The sequence below is a fragment of the Brachycentrus maculatus genome, unplaced genomic scaffold (genome assembly GCF_059751285.1).
Source record: "Brachycentrus maculatus isolate JH-2025_06_01 unplaced genomic scaffold, ASM5975128v1 h1tg000070l, whole genome shotgun sequence".
Lineage (NCBI taxonomy): Eukaryota > Metazoa > Arthropoda > Insecta > Trichoptera > Brachycentridae > Brachycentrus > Brachycentrus maculatus.
This window is the reverse complement of record NW_028280824.1, coordinates 316,000-333,799: the sequence shown is the minus strand read 5'-3', so window position 1 is coordinate 333,799 and position 17,800 is coordinate 316,000. Positions and strand designations below refer to the sequence as shown.

The 17,800-nt window shown below is 37.4% G+C and overlaps 1 protein-coding gene across 1 annotated transcript in view; it reads left to right on the top strand.

Moving 5' to 3' along the window:
• The first annotated feature begins 4,043 nt into the window (after positions 1-4,043).
• The window catches only part of atos (atos homolog atossa), a 70,813-nt gene continuing 57,056 nt past the window's right edge, over positions 4,044-17,800 (top strand). The window contains exon 1 of the mRNA XM_088257068.1: positions 4,044-4,250. Within this exon, the coding sequence (XP_088113194.1) occupies positions 4,248-4,250 (3 nt within the window). The 5' untranslated portion in view covers positions 4,044-4,247. The remainder of the gene's footprint in view (positions 4,251-17,800) is intronic.

Here is a 17,800-nt window from a genome sequence, read left to right as displayed (position 1 = left end):
TTGTTTCCCTGACAGGTGACACTTATTGTCACGATACTTCGATCGATCCGATCGATACCACGATCTATTTTTTTTTGTACTGGGCTCAAGTAACACATCAAAGTTCAAGTAGCCTCGTTCTACGGTTCTTGCATTGAGTTTTAAAAATAATAAATAAATATTAATAAATTTATTTATTTATTAAAATACATTAAATTCATTAGCTTTAAAAATGAATGAAATTTAATAAATTCTAATTGTATTTTAAAAAATACGATAATTTTAATAATCATTTTATTTTGAGAATTCGCTGTCGATTTATTTACTAAGTTTTGGCGACATTATGCATTGTTTCTCGTATGCCTGAATATAGATGCATGATTTTGGAATGTTATTTTCAAGGGACTCGTACACATTAGCAGTGTATGTATAAGTTACACGAGCTAATATACAAGTACGGATTTGCAACCCTGAGTAGCCTAAGTTTTACTTCTTCCCTCCATTTTCCTACCTATTCTTATTATTCTTCTCCATTTCTTTTCCCATACAGCAGTAATGCCACGATAAATAATACAAAAATCATTGTTTTTCTTCTTCTTCTTGTGGCACCTACCCTCATTCATGTGGTACATAGGGCACTGCATCTCATTAACGCAGTGTAACACGATGTTGATTGTACGATTGTACATTTTTCTGCGATAATTTCTCTTATAGTTTAAAGTGAGGAATAAATATGTTTGTTACAAAAAATCGGCGGATATGTACGAGGAGATGCATGAATGTGTGGCGTTCTATACTCTCTGCCTACCCCTTCGGAAAGCGGCATGATGGTTAGTTAGTGAGTATAATTGTTGGGATGTAGATAACATAAGTGAAGAAGCTCAGAGTGGATGAAATGAATGCTATTCGGAAAAGGAAATGGAGAAGAAAGTGTAGGTAGTATAAGAGAGGGAAAAGAGAATAGATGTAAAGAATTCATCGCATACCCGTATTCGCACTGAATATTTCGTATGAAGTCTATATTCAATAGACTATTCGCGTGACGTAAAAAACAAAAGCGTCACCCAAGATCGCTAACAAGTGTATTTTTTTAACCAAGAGATGATTTTTTTAGTAGTTATATTCTATAGCTCACTCCTTTCAACAGCGTCATATATCAAAAACTTGATTTTTCAGGAGATCGTTTTTAAAGTTTAAGAATAGAATGAAATATATCAAATAATAAATAAAATAAATACCAAGCCACTTATTGAACTTTTTACTTTGCAACAGGATCTTTTTAGGTAAAACCTGAATGTTTTTTCTCCATTCGAAATATATTTAGTACATTAAAAAAAATAAACGATACCTTTTCTTCAAAATGCTAAAAACAACACTTTCTGTCCTGTAGCGGGTAAATACTAAGTTGAAAATATGCCGCTTTTGCTGGGATATAGTACATTTTCTGGGCATTCCGAAAACATGTACAACTAAAAATTGACGATTTTTGATATATAGTATTACGTTGTTGAAAGGAGTGAAAGTTCAATGTTTGAAATGATTTTCTTCTCAATGATTAAAGAAAACACTTTTTTACCACTTGAGTTTTATTATAGACTACATGTTTCAGAAGTTAAACTTCCATCATTCAGGTCTGTATAATAACTAAAATATAAAATATAAATTTGTTCTATAAATAAGGAGAGGGGAAAGTAAGGGGAAGGGGTTAGTCAAGGGACGGAGTTTGAAAACAAAGGAAAAATGGAAAGCAATGGTGAAGAATTTTGAAGCAATATATTATTTAATAATCTTCTCATTTTGTAATACTTACCGCTAAAAATATTATTCATTGTCACCAATCTGTCATTGTTATTATTTTAAATAATTGGATCATTTCAATTCAATACCATAATTTTTATGTTTTGCACTGTGAAGAATTCCAAAAAAATCTTGTAAGCGTCACTACTGAATACATTGAAGGAAAAATTAATAAATCAATTGACTGTTTGAGTTTACACGAAGGTATGAAGTGTGAATCCAGATGGTGTTGGGTAAATATTTTGTTCTTGCAAAAAATTACTGTGACGTAAAAGAAAGAAAACATTACAAAATACCAAATAATGATTTTTTATAAAACATTTTTACATCAATGAAATAGTTTTTCGAAGAAACTTTTTGATTGTGTTGTTTTTCATGTCGCTCACTCCTTTCAAGATCGACATAAATCAAAACCTTGATTTTTCAGGAGAACCTTTTTAAAGTTTAAAAATATAATACAATGTATTAAAAATAAATATCAAGCCAATAACTGAACTTTTTACTGTGCAACAGATCTTTTTGGTAAAACCTGAAGGTTTTTTCTCCATTTGAAACATATTTAGTATGTTTAAAAAAATAATTAAACAATACCTTTTCTTCGAAATGCAAAAACAACACTTTTTGCCCTGTAGCGGGTAAATATTAAGTTGAAAATATGCCTCTTTTGCTGGGATATAGTACATTTTTTGGGCATTCCGAAAACATGCACAACTGAAAATTGTCGATTTTTGATTTATGACGTTCTTGAAAGGAGTGAGCGATGTGTGAAAATGAAAGAAAACAAATGTTTTTTATGGTTATCTCGTAAGAAAAATCGGCAGATTTATTCTTCAAGAATAATCCCTCGACAATTCGACCCCTATGTACATCACCCAATATCAGTACCCTTTCAATATCACCCAAATTATTTACAAACATTTTTTTGAAATAATTCATTAGGGTTTTTTTGTGTGAAAATGAAAGAAAACAAACGTTTTGTACGGTTATTTTGTTTGTAAGAACAGGCACATTTTATTCTTCAAGATTAATCCCTCGACAAATCAAACTTTATGTATATCACCCAATATCAATACCCTTTCAATATCACCCAAATTAGTTGAAATCAGTTTTTATTAAATGATTCATTAGGGTTTTTTTGTGTGAGAATGAAAGAAAACAAAGTTTTTTTTTGGTTATTTCATTTGTAAAAATAGGCACATTTTACAATGTAAAATGTGGGTTTTCCTAAGAATTATTCCTCGACAATTCGACCCCTATAAACAAAAGCCCAATATCAATACCCTTTTAATATCACCCAATATCAATATCCTTCAATATCACCCAAATTAGGTGAAAGTAGTTTTCTGAATAAATTCACTGGTTCTACTTTGATGACAAGTACCTACCAGTTTTTGCATCATATTTTACCTCATCATATTTTAGCTTCCGAAATTCATGTCGTCAATATCTCCGAGTTTCTGGATTCATGCATGCAGTAGTGGAATAAGTCGGACGAGGTACAGTTGACATAAAAGAAGGAGCACAGGGTGAAGGACATTAATCCTACATAGAAAAATAAAATAATGGAAAAGTAGCACGTATGAAAAGGAGAATAGCTTTATGGACAGAGCACGTTGTGTACCTGCACTCGTGTATGGACAATGCTACATGTATTGGCTTATTTTATCTTAATATTATCTCTCATAAGTTCAATGTACGAAGGATGCACGGCGCTGTGAATATCATAATTTCTAAATAACAATGTCTTCTAATTCTCTGTCATGTATGTATATAAAAATTAAAATAAAATCTTATTTTCAAAATAATAATAATCAGCTGTTGACACTGCAGACATCTTGCGACAAAACGGCGAAACTATTTTCCAGTATTTTTGTGAACAGCTGGGACTCGTCCAATCAGCTCGACTCTGCCAGAATATCAATAAAAGTGGCGATAAAAAACTACACGTACGCCGCACTATTTGACAGCGCAGTATTATTTTGATAACAAAACAAAACGACTCGACATTTATTCAAAACAACCCCAAAACCTCATTTGAAAAGATTCAAAAAGTCGAAAATGTTTTTTGAATTATTAAAATTAGTTGTTTTGGGGACGAGATAAGCATTTTTGCATTTTCAAGGTCAGAACTTGCCTCTGGTTTTGAGAGCGAGAAAAAAGATGCAAGAAAGAAAAAGGAGACATTGGTTTGTCTTTGATAGATTCTGACGGTTATTTCTTAATTGATTGGCCAATCAGAGCCCGAGATTTCCAACAGCTGACGACCCAGTCCAATTCGGTACGTAGGCGCGCGCGGTCGAAAGTCGCCATTTGGGAGAGCGTGGAGAGTGTCTTTGTCTTGAGAGGCAGTGCGAAAACTGTGAAATAATGCCTTTAAAACGGATAAGACGCGAATATAACAGTGTGATTTTATAGCGCAAGCTATATTCTATAAGTTTCCGAGTGGTTTTTTGAGCAGACATAGCCGTGGAATGGTGAGTAGTGACATATTTTTCACACTTTTTTTCTGCCTCCCGTCGACCGTTCAACCCATCTCAATCAATCCATTCAATAGGCACTTTCCACAATAATTCATTTGAAACCAAAATACAGTAATTTGTTCAATTATAAGCTCTAGACGCTGGCGTTATTAATGACGTCAAAATGACAGCCGTGGAATGGTAAGCCAAAAATGTATTTTTCTGCGATCCGTCACAACTTTCAACCCGTTTCACCCAATCCACGCTTTCCATCATTAATCTCAAAATAAAATAAATTGTATAATTATAACCCCAGAACGCTGGCGTTTAAAATGACGTCAAAATTGTAAGCCAGACGTTTTTTCTCTCGCCGTTTTCTGCGATCCGTCCATCACTAATCCATCTCGATCAATTCTCTCGACAGACACTTTCCACGTCGATTAATTTCTAAGCGAAATTGGATAATTTGCTAAATTATAACCCTTAATTATGGCGTTTTAAATGACGTCCAAAATGCGCATTATTTTTCTCGCGAGGCACGCGTCGCGGAATAAATAAATGCCACGCATATAATTAAAACATCGCACACTTCACAATACGTTATCGTTTCGATTAACATTCAAATCACTCTCTGGAACAAAAATGATTTATTTTACCATCAACTATAATAATTTTATTTGATTACTTTTAACCGAGAACCATACAATTTTTTGCAATCAATCGTTAAATCAGGAAAACTGTTTTTTTGAAATTGACATATGACGCACGACAATAATTTTATTCGGTCGCATTTTTACCCCAAAAGCGCTCTGTAGAGAAAAATATAAGGGAGACTTAATATAATTTATAGTAAATTGAGTCTTGTTACAATTATCTATTATTTTTATTATAAAATGTGTGTGACTAAGTTTATGAACACGGGGTTTACGAAGAGATATTGTTACTTCCAATAGAATAATGTTTATCTGAATATATTTCTTAAAAAAATACCTAACTAACCATCACGCCGCTTCCGCAGGGGTAGGCAGAGATAATATAACGCCACATCAATGTGTCTTTGCTAACATTATTCGCCTCTACCACGTTCATACACCTCCTCATACATACCCGAAGATTATTACGACCCCAAACCTATGGCATACCTGATCGTGCCATGTTTTTCTCGGACTTCCTCTGCTCCTTTTTCCAATTTCATAAATTTGTTTTGCCGTTCTTTCCTCACTCATTCGTTCTACATGTCCAAACCATCTCAACACACCTTTCTTAATTTTATCGATAATGCTTGTCTCAGCTTTGCATTCCTTCCTTATTTCACTATTCGAACATCTATCATACATCGTTGTGTCGCACATTCTTCTGAGAGATCGCATTTCGACTGCATTCAGTCTACTTTCATCCTTCGTTTGCCACTTCTACTTTCATTCTACTAAAAAAAAAAAGTACCTATATTATTATAATGTGTGTGACCAAGTTAACGAACACGAGGTTTACGAAGAGATATTGTTATTTCCTATGGAAAACAGAGTTCGTGACTAAAAAAAAAGTGATTATTAAAATTCTCCATTTTCGTGTTTTTTTTTATAGGCCTAAGTTGCCTTTTATTGAAAAAAAGATTCAAGTTTTGGTAGAATTGGATCGAACTTAAAAAACTTTGACTCTTGAAACACGTGTCACAATAGGTTTTTAGAGATAGTGGTATTTACCGAGTTTAATAAAAAAATGTGAGTTATTACCACGCCTCCTTATAATCAACGATCGAGTTGATTCGGCGCCTTGCCCTGTGCACCATTTTGGCGCGAATATGGGTCGAGGAAAGAACATAGAAGAAATTTGAAAAACGATGAAATTCTCCCACTTTCTCTATGCTTTCGTTCGTTCCAAACACGTCGGTTTGACTGTCGACTTTTCGTGAACAAATATCATTATTGTCTATGAAAGTGTCAAACGCGCGACACATAAAATGGAAGACTTGAAGTGTTGATTAATTCTCTTTTTTGCCTGAAGGGTCTAACTCTGTTGACCCGAAGGGGTTACTTCGTTGGCCCCATAGGCTTACGTTTGTTGACCCCTTTCCTCTCTTTTCATTCAAACTTCTAAAGGCGCAGATAGACATGCTACTAATTAACCACGTTTAACCCTTGATTACGGGATATTCGAAAAATTTACGACGGTCGTCCTATTGTGGGGACCACCGAGGCACATCGCTCACTCCTTTCAAGAACGTCTAAAATCAAAAATCGACAATTTTAAGTTGTGCATACTTTCGGAATGCCCAGAAAATGTACTATATCCCAGCAAAAGCGGGATATTTTAAACTTAATATTTACCCGCTACAGGGCAGAAAGTGTTGTTTTTGCATTTTGAAGAAAAGGTATTGTTTAATTATTTTTTGAAATAAACTAAATATTTTTCAAATGGAGAAAAAACCTCCAGGTTTTATCTAAAAAGATCTGTTGCACAGTAAAAAGTTCAATAAGTGGCTTGATATTTATTTTTAATAAATTGTATTATATTTTTAAACTTTAAAAACGTTCTCCTGTAAAATCACGTTTTTTGATTTATGACGTTCTTGAAAGGAGTGGGCGACATGTAAAGAATGTTAATCTTGATTGTTTTACCGATATTTTATGTTCATATTTTATATAAAGTTCTCAAAAAACGTGTTTCACTTATTTTTAAAAACATGTTAAAATGTGAGTTTTTCTTACCGTCGTACGTATCATTTTACGTACGACGAATGTGTGGAAAATCATTGTATGACAGAATTAAAAACGAAGACATAAGAAAGGAATGTAAGGCTGAACGAGAAATAATTGAAAAGATTAGGAAGAGTTCTTTACGGAGGTATGGACATGTGGAGCGAATGGATAACGAGAGAATGACAAAGAAAATATATGTGGCGAATGTGAGAGGGAAAACAGAACGAGGACCAGGAAAAAGACTTGGCACGATCAGATCAATCAGAACCTAAAATCTGGCGGTGTCAAAAGTCTGCGTAATCGGAGGGCATGTATGACTAGATGTATGGACAGAAGAGTGTGGCGTTCTATCCTCTCTGCCTACCCCTGCGGGAAACGGCGTGATGGTAGTAGTAGTAGTAGTAATTATTTATTTTTTTACAATAATGTCAATAAAATTAGTATATAACCACTCACCGAGATTTTTACGTCTACCGGTTTTGAGTCGTACCCGTCTCTTCGTCAGGACAATCACTCATGCTGTGTTAGTGATTGTCCTGACGAAGAGACTCGAACGACGTCTCGAAACCGGTAGACGTAAAAATCTCGGTGAGTGGTTATATACTAATGACTAACCATGACTAAAAATGACTAACCACAAAGTAAATGCTTTAAATATTAATAATATTAAGAATAGTAAAACTAACTAACAAACTAACCATCACGCCGCTTCCCCGCAGGGGTAGGCATAGAGAATAGAGCGCCACACCACTCTGTCCTTGCAAACATTCTTCGCCTCTTCCACGTTCATGCATCTCCTCATACATACCCGCCGATTGTTACGACTCCTAACCTGACCACTTTCAAGTATTTGGCATACCTGATCGTGCCATGTTTTTCTCGGTCTTCCTCTGCTTCTTTTCCCGCTAACATTTGCCTCATAAATTTGTTTTACCGTTCTTTCCTCACTCATTCGTTCCACATGTCCAAACCATCTCAACACACCTTTCTTAATTTTATCGATAATGCTTATCTCAGCCTTGCATTCCTTCCTTATTTCACTATTCGCACATCTATCATACATCGTTTTGTTACACATTCTTCTGAGAGATCGCATTTCGACTGCATTCAGTCTACTTTCATCCTTCTTTTGCCAACTCCATGTTTCACTACCATACATTAGAGTTGGAACCAGGACTCCGTTGTGCACTGCCAGTTATTGAGGATAGTAGTAGTAGTATTAAGGTACATACATCGTGGTCTGGGATTAAGGCAAGCATGCTCTCCAGCTGTGTGGATAGGAGTGATCATGTCTTCAAGAACAGTGCCCGTCGATGGTTGCTTCTCGTTGGAAGGGACAAGGTAGACAGTGATTTAATTCAAATCCAGGTGTAGTTATATTTAAAAGACGAAAATTATTGATATACCGTTTCTTTATTCTTTTTTAACATCTCATCAAAGATGAAGAAGAATATGGAAGTCTGGGCATTTACGGGGCTGAAGACCGTCATAGGCTGGTTTAAGTGATCACTTTACACACGTGTCACATTCACAAATTCTACCCATTATTGACAACCAGACTACTCAAATTCTTGGAAGTTCTATATGTATGAACCAATTTAGAAACCTTGTTTTTGAATCACTAGAACTTCACTAGAGACATCTATTGGTGAGATGTAAAGACGCTTTTTACTAAGCAGAAACTCAAAATGTTGTAAATAAATTATCTGGTAAAATAATAAGCTTAATAATAAAAATGAAAATGGTATTTTCTGGCGTTTCTCATGTGTGTGATTATAATCCAGGGTTCGGATCTCACATTCTAATATAAGAGATTCTGGTCAATAAAAAGCTTCTTTACATCTCACCAATAGATGTCTCTGGTGAAGTTCTAGTGATTCAAAAACAAGGTTTCTAAATTGGTTCATATATACAGAACTTCCAAGAATTTGAGTAGTGTGGTTGTCGATAATGGGTAGGATTGGTGAATGTTACACGTGTGTAAAGTGATCACTTAAACCAGCCTATGACGGTCGTCAGCCCCGTAAATGCCCAGACTTCCATATTCTTCTTCATCTTTGATGAGATGTCAAAAAATAATATGAAAATAACTCCTGTAATTGGAGATAATCCCGATTTTGTAAACAAGTATTTGGACAAACTCAAAATGTTGTACAGTTTCTTTGAGATAGTACGACAATTTGAATCATGGACGGGTGAAATCACTATCTAACTAACTAACTAACTAACCATCACGCCGCTTCCCCGCAGGGGTAGGCAGAGAGAATCGAACGCCACAACGAACGTCTTTGCAAACATTCTTTGCCTCTTCTACATTCATGCATCTCCTCATACATACCCGACGATTATTACGACTCCTGACCCGGCCGCTTTCAAGTACTTGACATACCTGATTGTGCCAAGTTTTCCTCGGTCGTCCTCTGCTTCTTTTTCCAACCACATTCGCTCCATAAATTTGTTTAACCGTTCTTTCTTCACTCATACGCTCCACATGTCCAAACCATCTCAACACACCTTTCTTAATTTTATCGATAATGCTTATCTCAGCCTTACATTCTTTCCTTATTTCATCATTCGAACATCTATCAAACATCGTTTTTCCACACATTCGTCTGAGGGATCGCATTTCGACTGCATTCAGTCTGCTTTCATCCTTCTTTTGCCAACTCCATGCTTCGCTTCCATACATAAGGGTTGGAACCAGAACTCCATTGTGTATTGCCAGTTTAGCTTCCGCTGATAGATTTTTATTTGCTAAAACTGATTTTAGTGCACCATTCACTCTGTTCCCAGCATTCACTCTCCTTTCTATGTCTTTATCAATCTTTCCATCCCTAGAAAACATACTACCCAAATATATCACTAATCTATATAAAATATATTCGCCGTCCAACGTGACTTTAGTAATTTTATTCACGGAACACGCGACTGCCGCCCACCGCCTCACTGGGAACCGCACTGAATCACCTGCGCGTTCCTCGAACCACATTTTTTTAATCACACTTTTCTTGTAAAGACGTTGAGTACGTCGTACGTGCCACGCGCGTATATATAACATTTTGTCAGTCGATAAATACGCGCTAGACGCGATTGCTTATAAAAACTAAAAACTAACTAACCATCTCAGGGGTAGGCAGAGAGAATAGAGCGCCACACCACTCTGTCCTTGCAAACATTCTTCGCCTCTTGCACGTTCATGCATCTCCTCATACATACCCGCCGATTGTTACGACTCCTAACCTAACCATTTGCTCATAATGAGTCATTTGCTTATAATGAGTGACCGATTGGTTATAATGAGTCAAAAGGCTAAAAATCGCGCAATTGTAAGTACTTCAAATCCTTATCCGCAACCCAATGGTGCATAGGGCACTGCATCATATAAACGCCTTGTTATCTTGATCGTTAATACACGAAGGAATGGTGATCAGCCCTCCTCTTCAGGTACCAACCAGTCCAGGGTAATATGTATTGAATAAATATATATAAGTATATTATTAGATTAAAACCAATACTTTTAGCTTTTCCACTTTATTTTTATTTGACCAGCGACCGGGTTTCGTCGTTACCGACATCATCAGACTGGTGGGAGGCTATACAAATTGTTATGTTATATATAAAACAAGACAGGAGTTGATAACCATGATTTGATATAATTTTGTTGAGAAATTAATTTAATTTGAGTGAATTTAAGTAATGTATGATATTAATAATATTTTTATAATATGAAAATATTAATATCATACAATACTTAAATTCACTCAAATTAAATTAAAATCTCAACAAAATTTTATCAAATCATGGTTATCAACTCCTGCCTTGTTTTATATATAACATAACAATTTGTATAGCCTCCCACCAGTCTGATGATGTCGGTAACGACGAAACCCGGTCGCTGGTCAAATAAAAAAAAAGTGGAAAAGCTAAAAATATTGGTTTTAATCTAATAATATATTAAAATGCAATTCTATCACGAAGTGTCAGTGGATAATATAAATCGAATAAATATATATTACAGTGAAAAAATAATTGAAAGTACACCCTTTCATAAGGAATGGTCACTTTCACTTCACAAGGAACTGTCAGGAGAGGTGGTATCATACATGATAAAAGTACTGAAGGACATTGCTACCATAAACCAAGCTAGGACACAATATGCCCAACCCTCTTCTAGTGGAACGGAAGGCCTGTTGACGACAGTCAGCAGTCCGGCTTCTCCTGAGGAGTGCAACGTGCTTTCCTCCCAGCAATGAGCAAATGCTGACATGTTCCTGACTAGCACACACTAGATTATCCCTCCTGTTCCCAACACAGATCAAAATAATACATATTTTTTCACACATCGTGATATTTATCCATTCCTTCTCTGTCCAAGCGGCCAGACTATAGAATGAACTACCTCTCCGCGTAAACAAATGCACCTTCTCTAATAACTTTTAAGAAACGTCTGAGACATTACTATCTATCATTAGAATCCTAACTGTCCATCAAACTTCCTCCCTCTACCTCCTTCCCTAAACTCCCTTCTTCCTTTGCCTTCCTTATTATCATCAATTTGTTATTTATGTTTTTTTTAATGTTCAAATACTATCTACCCTCTGATTGCAAACAGCTATATATGGTATCAAACGTTTTGATCAATATCACTAGTCTGTTTTTGGTCCCAGCAATGAGTCCACACTAGATTATCCCTCCTGTTCCCAACACAGATTCAAATAAAACCCGCAGCTGATGACTGGAAATATCTCCATTCCACTGACCCTAGTGGTCGAAATTCCTCTGAATCGAGAGAGATTCTGCTGTACATGTGAGTGGTTCCGGAATCTTCGTGTATTTCTGGTGAAACGGTAATCCTGGCTGGCTGCCAAACGGACTCGGTGTCCGAACGACTCCTCGTCGGGACAATAGACCGACAGCGAGACAAGATGACGCGGTAGGCGATCGCAATGACCACGACTGCTCTGGCATCACTTTCAAATACAGTGTTTTTTATTATTATTTTTTTGTATGGGAATTACATTTATTGCTTATTATAAACAAGACTATCGGTGACATTCTTATTTAAATCTGTAGAGAGCTAAGGAAGATATTAAGGTTTAAACTTTAGATAATTGAATAAAACGAATAGTGCGTTCGCATACGTCATCAAATTTCCGTCATCGAACGTTTTATGACGTCATATGGTTTATTGTCTATGGTTTATAGAGCTGTAATAGTAGTAGTGTGGATTGTTTGTTTACCACTACATACAATTTGTGTTATACAAATATGGTGGACCATAGGCATCAACAAATAGAGCCGACAATAATTTAGCAATGACACTAACATTAAAATAACTCCATTGTTTCTATGACGTCATTCATTGCCAACCTACGAAAATAACGTTTTTTCAAAGGCGAATTTTCCAAAAGGAAATGATGGATGAAAATATTGATTATATCGGCTGTTCTAAACACTGCACGAGTTTAGTACAATCCTTTATGGGTTGAGTATGTTAAATTAGATATTCCTCCCGTCTGACAAAGATCCATTACTGAAAAGCTATTCGAGCGTTAGTTGAAAAGTTGTCATTTTCGAATATCGTTTTTGCGTTGGTCCTAAAACGATGGGCTGTACTAGTTTTTACCGGTCGTAATTTGGTTTGTAGACTCCAAAATAAGGTGGGCTCGAGTCATTAAAAGTACGTGCAATTTAAGGCACATTTGGGGCTATTCGCAAACACGCACGATATACACTAAACAGCTTTGCATATCGCTCACTCCTTTCAAGAACGTCATAAATCAAAAATCGTCAATGTTCGTGCATGTTTTAGGAATGCCCAGAAAATTTACTATATCCCAGCGAAAGCGGCATATTTTAAACTTAATATTTACCCGCTACAGGGCAGAAAGTGTTGTTTATGCATTTCGAAGAAAAGGTATTGTTTAATTATTTTTTTAAAAAACTAAATATTTTTCAAATGGAGAAAAAAACCTTCAGGTTTTACCGAAAACGATCTGTTGCACTGTAAAAAGTTCAATAAGTGGCTTGATATTTATTTTTGATACATTTTATTATGAATTCGTTACTGGCAGTGCACAACGGAGTCCTGGTTCCGACTCTAATGTATGGAAGTGAAACATGGAGTTGGCAAAAGAAGGATGAAAGAAGACTGAATGCAGTCGAAATGCGTTCCCTCAGAAGAATGTGCGACAAAACGATGTATGATAAATGTTCGAATAGTGAAATAAGGAAGGAATGCAAAGCTAAGACAAGCATTATCGATAAAATTAAGAAAGGTGTGTTGAGATGGTTTGGACATGTGGAACGAATGAGTGAGGAAAGAACGGCTAAACAAATTTATGAGGCGAATGTAAGTGGAAAAAAAGAGCAGAGGAAGACCGAGAAAAACATGGCACGATTAGGTATGCCAAATACTTGAAAGCGGTCAGGTTAGGAGTCGTAACAATCGGCGGGTATGTATGAGGATATGCATGAACATGGAAGAGGCGAAGAATGTTGCAAAGACAGAGTGGTGTGGCGTTCTATTCTCTTTGCCTACCCCTGCGGGGAAGCGGCGTGACGGTTAGTTAGTTTAGTAAGTTAGAATTCGTTACTTTGCGGCTTTGAGAATAGCTCTTGGTCCGGGCACATGTTCCGCTGCGGCGGCCGTTGACCCGTTTGCAAAAAAGGATTCTCGCGAACTCGCGTGAACCTGCTCTCGCCCCCGGTTACGGTTTAACCGGCGGGGCGCGGTCGGGCCCATACAGGTGAACGGTCCCCTTGCGAAGGTTACAGTTAAACCGAGCGCGCTGGTAACCCGCTCGGCCTGTCGCTTTGTTCGAGGGCTCGCGCTGTTCGCTTAGAAGTGAACTTGGTATACATGTGATTTTTATTGCGTGTTGTTTTTTTTCTTCAAATCTAGGCACATGGGGCACTGGGATCGATGCCAACCCTGGTACATGAAAGTCTTCTAACTAACTAACCAACAAACTAACCATCACGCCGCTTCCCCGCAGGGGAAGGCAGAGAGAATAGAACGCCACACCACTCTGTCTTTGCAAACATTCTTCGCCTCTTCCACGTTCATGCATCTCCTCATACATACCCGCCGATTGTTACGACTCCTAACCTGGCCGCTTTCAAGTATTTGGCATACCTGATCGTGTCATGTTTTTCTCGGTCTTCCTCTGCTTCTTTTCCCAATTAAATTCGCCTCATAAATTTGTTTTACCGTTCTTTCCTCACTCATTCGTTCTACATGTCCAAACCATCTCAACACACCTTTCTTAATTTTATCGATAATGCTTATCTCAGCTTTACATTCCTTCCTTATTTCACTATTCGCACATCCATCATACATCGTTTTGTCGCACATTCTTCTGAGGGATCGCATTTCGACTGCATTCAGTCTACTTTCATCCTTCTTTTGCCAACTCCATGTTTCACTTCCATACATTAGAGTTGGAACCAGGACTCCGTTGGAAGTCTTCTTCTTCTTCTTATTCTTATTGGTGGACCTCCAGCACGGTAGTTAAACACGCCAACCACTACACCACAGAAGCGGACACTCATTTCCTCCCTTCTTCTTCTTCTGCTTGGTGTAGGCCTTGTGGCCTGTTTTTAAGAGGGATTAGCCTCCTGCGATGTCGATTCCCAGCTATCGCTCCATCTCTTTGGTGGTCTGCCTTGGGGTTAGCCGTGCAGTGCAATGTGGGGGAGTCTGGATGTTTCCATTATCCTCACACGCGCATACCATTGTCTCCTTCGTTGCCTTCCCCACCTAACGACATCTTCGAAGCATACATAGAAGTTATAGATTTTATCATATTTCATCATGGATAGCGAGAGAATGACTAAGAAAGCATATTTGGCGTGACTTAGAAATGACTAAAAAGCATATGTGATCGGGAGAACAGAACGAGGACAGCCGAAAAAGACTTGGCTCGACCGGATCAATCAAAATCTAAAATCTAGTGGTGTCAAAAGTCTGCGTAATCGGAGGGCGTGTTTGACCAGATGTATGGATGTGAAGGAGGCTAGGAGTGAGTCAGGATAGAAGAGTGTGGCATCCCATCCTCTCTGCGTACCCCTGCAATGAAACGGCGTGATGGTAGTAGTAGTCATACTAGTATTTCATCATATACATAATTATAAATTACAGATTACGGTAATGTGCCAAAGGCACATTTGACGAAAATTGTCACATTAAAATTTTACGAGAATTTTGACTTTTTTTTAGCATTCCTCGCCATCTTCCCGCAACAGCAAAGGCACGCTCGCCAAATTTAGTGCGCTGGTTGCGAGCTGGTAAGATCACTTTACCCATAGCAGTTGTTGTGGCCGATCGAAGCGTGAGACGTCTATCAACCGATTCGTCTGGAATACACAGCTCCTTTAGATACTCTGGAGCCATATTATGTGTTGAATTACACATGAGTAGATAGAGATTATACTCTCTAATATAAAGCGAAACCAGTGGATTTGCTGTCAGACTTTCCGATTGCGACTTTTTCCTCTTATTTTTAGTTTCCAATTTGTTCACTTGCCCGTCTGGGTTGTCGAACCCGAATCCTTTGTTTTCACGAATGCCCCCTCGGCTGGCACCCTTCTACATACTGTAGTTCGCTAACCTTAAAACTTCAAACGATTTTCCGACTAATTTTCCCGTCCTACGTACGCGCCATACACGCGAAATCTCAATATAAACTTGCAAATTCAGAGTGACAGCTGAAAAGGCGGGAAAACGCACAGTGCCAACGACAATAAGTAGAAATTTAGAAAAAATCTATAATTTCCGCTCTTTCTCTATGCTTTTGTTTTACATTCGCATTATTAGAATTTCGTTTATTCGTATAAATGAAATACTACTACTGCCACTAACCTATAATAATAATAATTAATTTCGATAATTTACTACTCCTACCATCACGCCGTTTCTCCGCAGGGGTAGGCAGAGAGGATGGAACGCCACACTCTTCTTTCCTGACATACACTCCTCGCCTCCTTCACATCCATACATGCCCTCCGATTACGCTGACTTTTGATACTGCCAGATTTTAGGTTCTGATTGATCTGATCGAGCCAAGTCTTTTTCGGTCGTCCTCGTTCTGTTTTCCCTCTCACATTCGCCACATATATTTTCTTAGTCATTCTCTCGTTATCCATTCGCTCCACATGTCCATACCACCGTAAAAAACTCTTCCTAATCTTGGATAATTTATATAGCGCCATTTTCGTAAAATACTACCTCAAGGGTGCTTCACTGTGAACGAATTAGGGAAAATATTATGGTGGAAATTATTTAGCAAACAAATGTATTTTTAGTTTTTTTTTCTAAAGATCATCTCACTCTCAGTATTTCTAACAATTGGTGGAACAGCATTCCACGCCATCGGCCCCGCAACAGCAAAGGCACGCTCGCCAAATTTAGTATGCTGGTTGCGATCAGGTAAGATCACTTTGCCCATTGCATTTGTTGTAGCCGGAAATGAAGTACACGTTTCTCTGCAGGGGTAGGCAGAGAGGATGGAACGCCACACTCTTTTGTCCTGACATACAGTCCTAGCTTCCTTTACGTCCATACATATAGTCACACATGCCCTCCGATTACGTAGACTTTACACAACACCAGATTTTAGGTTTTGATTGATATGGTCGTGCCAACTCTTTTTCGGCCGTCCTCGTTCTGTTCTGCCGTTCGCGTTCGCCAAATATACATTCTTAGTCATTCTCTCGTAATCCATTCAAATAGGAGCTGAGGAAGACCGAGAAAAAACATGTCATGATCAAGTATTTCGAATACTTGAAATTGATCAGGTCATGAGTGGGACAGAATCTGCTGGTATGTATGAAGAGATGCATGAATGTGGAAGAGGCGAAGATTGGTTGCAAAAACAGATTGATGTGGCGTTCTGTTCTCTCTGCCTACCCCTGTGGAAGAGGCATTATGGTTAGTTAGTCGGTTTAAAATACATACTATTGAAAATTATTCGTAAAATTGTATTTTAGAATTTGCCCGATACTGTTACTACGCAAAAACATATACAAACATAATATGTTTGTATATATTATATGTATGTATACAATACGAAATCAGCTGACCACCTCACTTACATTCTACATGCGTGTATACCATAATCTCACCTACATACACATACGTTATTTACATAATATCACATGGCCGCAAACCTTGATATCCAGTTAAGCAATAATAACCCCTATGCCCTACCCGCACAGATCATAATCCCATTAACAACAACCCGCACTTACGACATTTCAGCATTTCAAACTTTGTAAGTTAATTAACTCTAAACAGATACCCGCTAGAACTGTTTGGACTTCACTCGATTTTGACCTTTATGCCATATGAGTAAGGTTCATTCTTGTTCACGTGTCAGTTTTCACAAACGCCTTTACGTAATTCGCTCTTTGTATCTGTTCTACGAAATTCAAATAATTTTCACGCAACTGAGTAAAAAAGCCACGCTTAAAAATGTGATGAATTTGTAATATCCCTACTATTAGTTTGACCCTTTTTATGTATTTGTTTAGAACGTGTTGCCTTTACAGAATTCTCTTCCATTTAGACAAATTATTTACGGAATGTTTAAGTAGAAAAGTGTAGTAAGCGATAATGTGAATAATTTATCTCTTTGTTGTAGGTTGTACCCTTTTCATATATTCGCACGGAACGTGTTTGAATGTGGGCAATAGGGCTACATGCATTAAAAGGTTGGGTGGGTTCCTTTACGCAGTACGATTACGTCATACGAAATTAGTTCTAAAGTACTTCGAATTACATAAGTACTAAGGTCCAAAACTCGGCGCCTGAAAATGTATTTCGGGATTTTTCGTTGTGTTGGGCAAAATGACTACACGCTACAG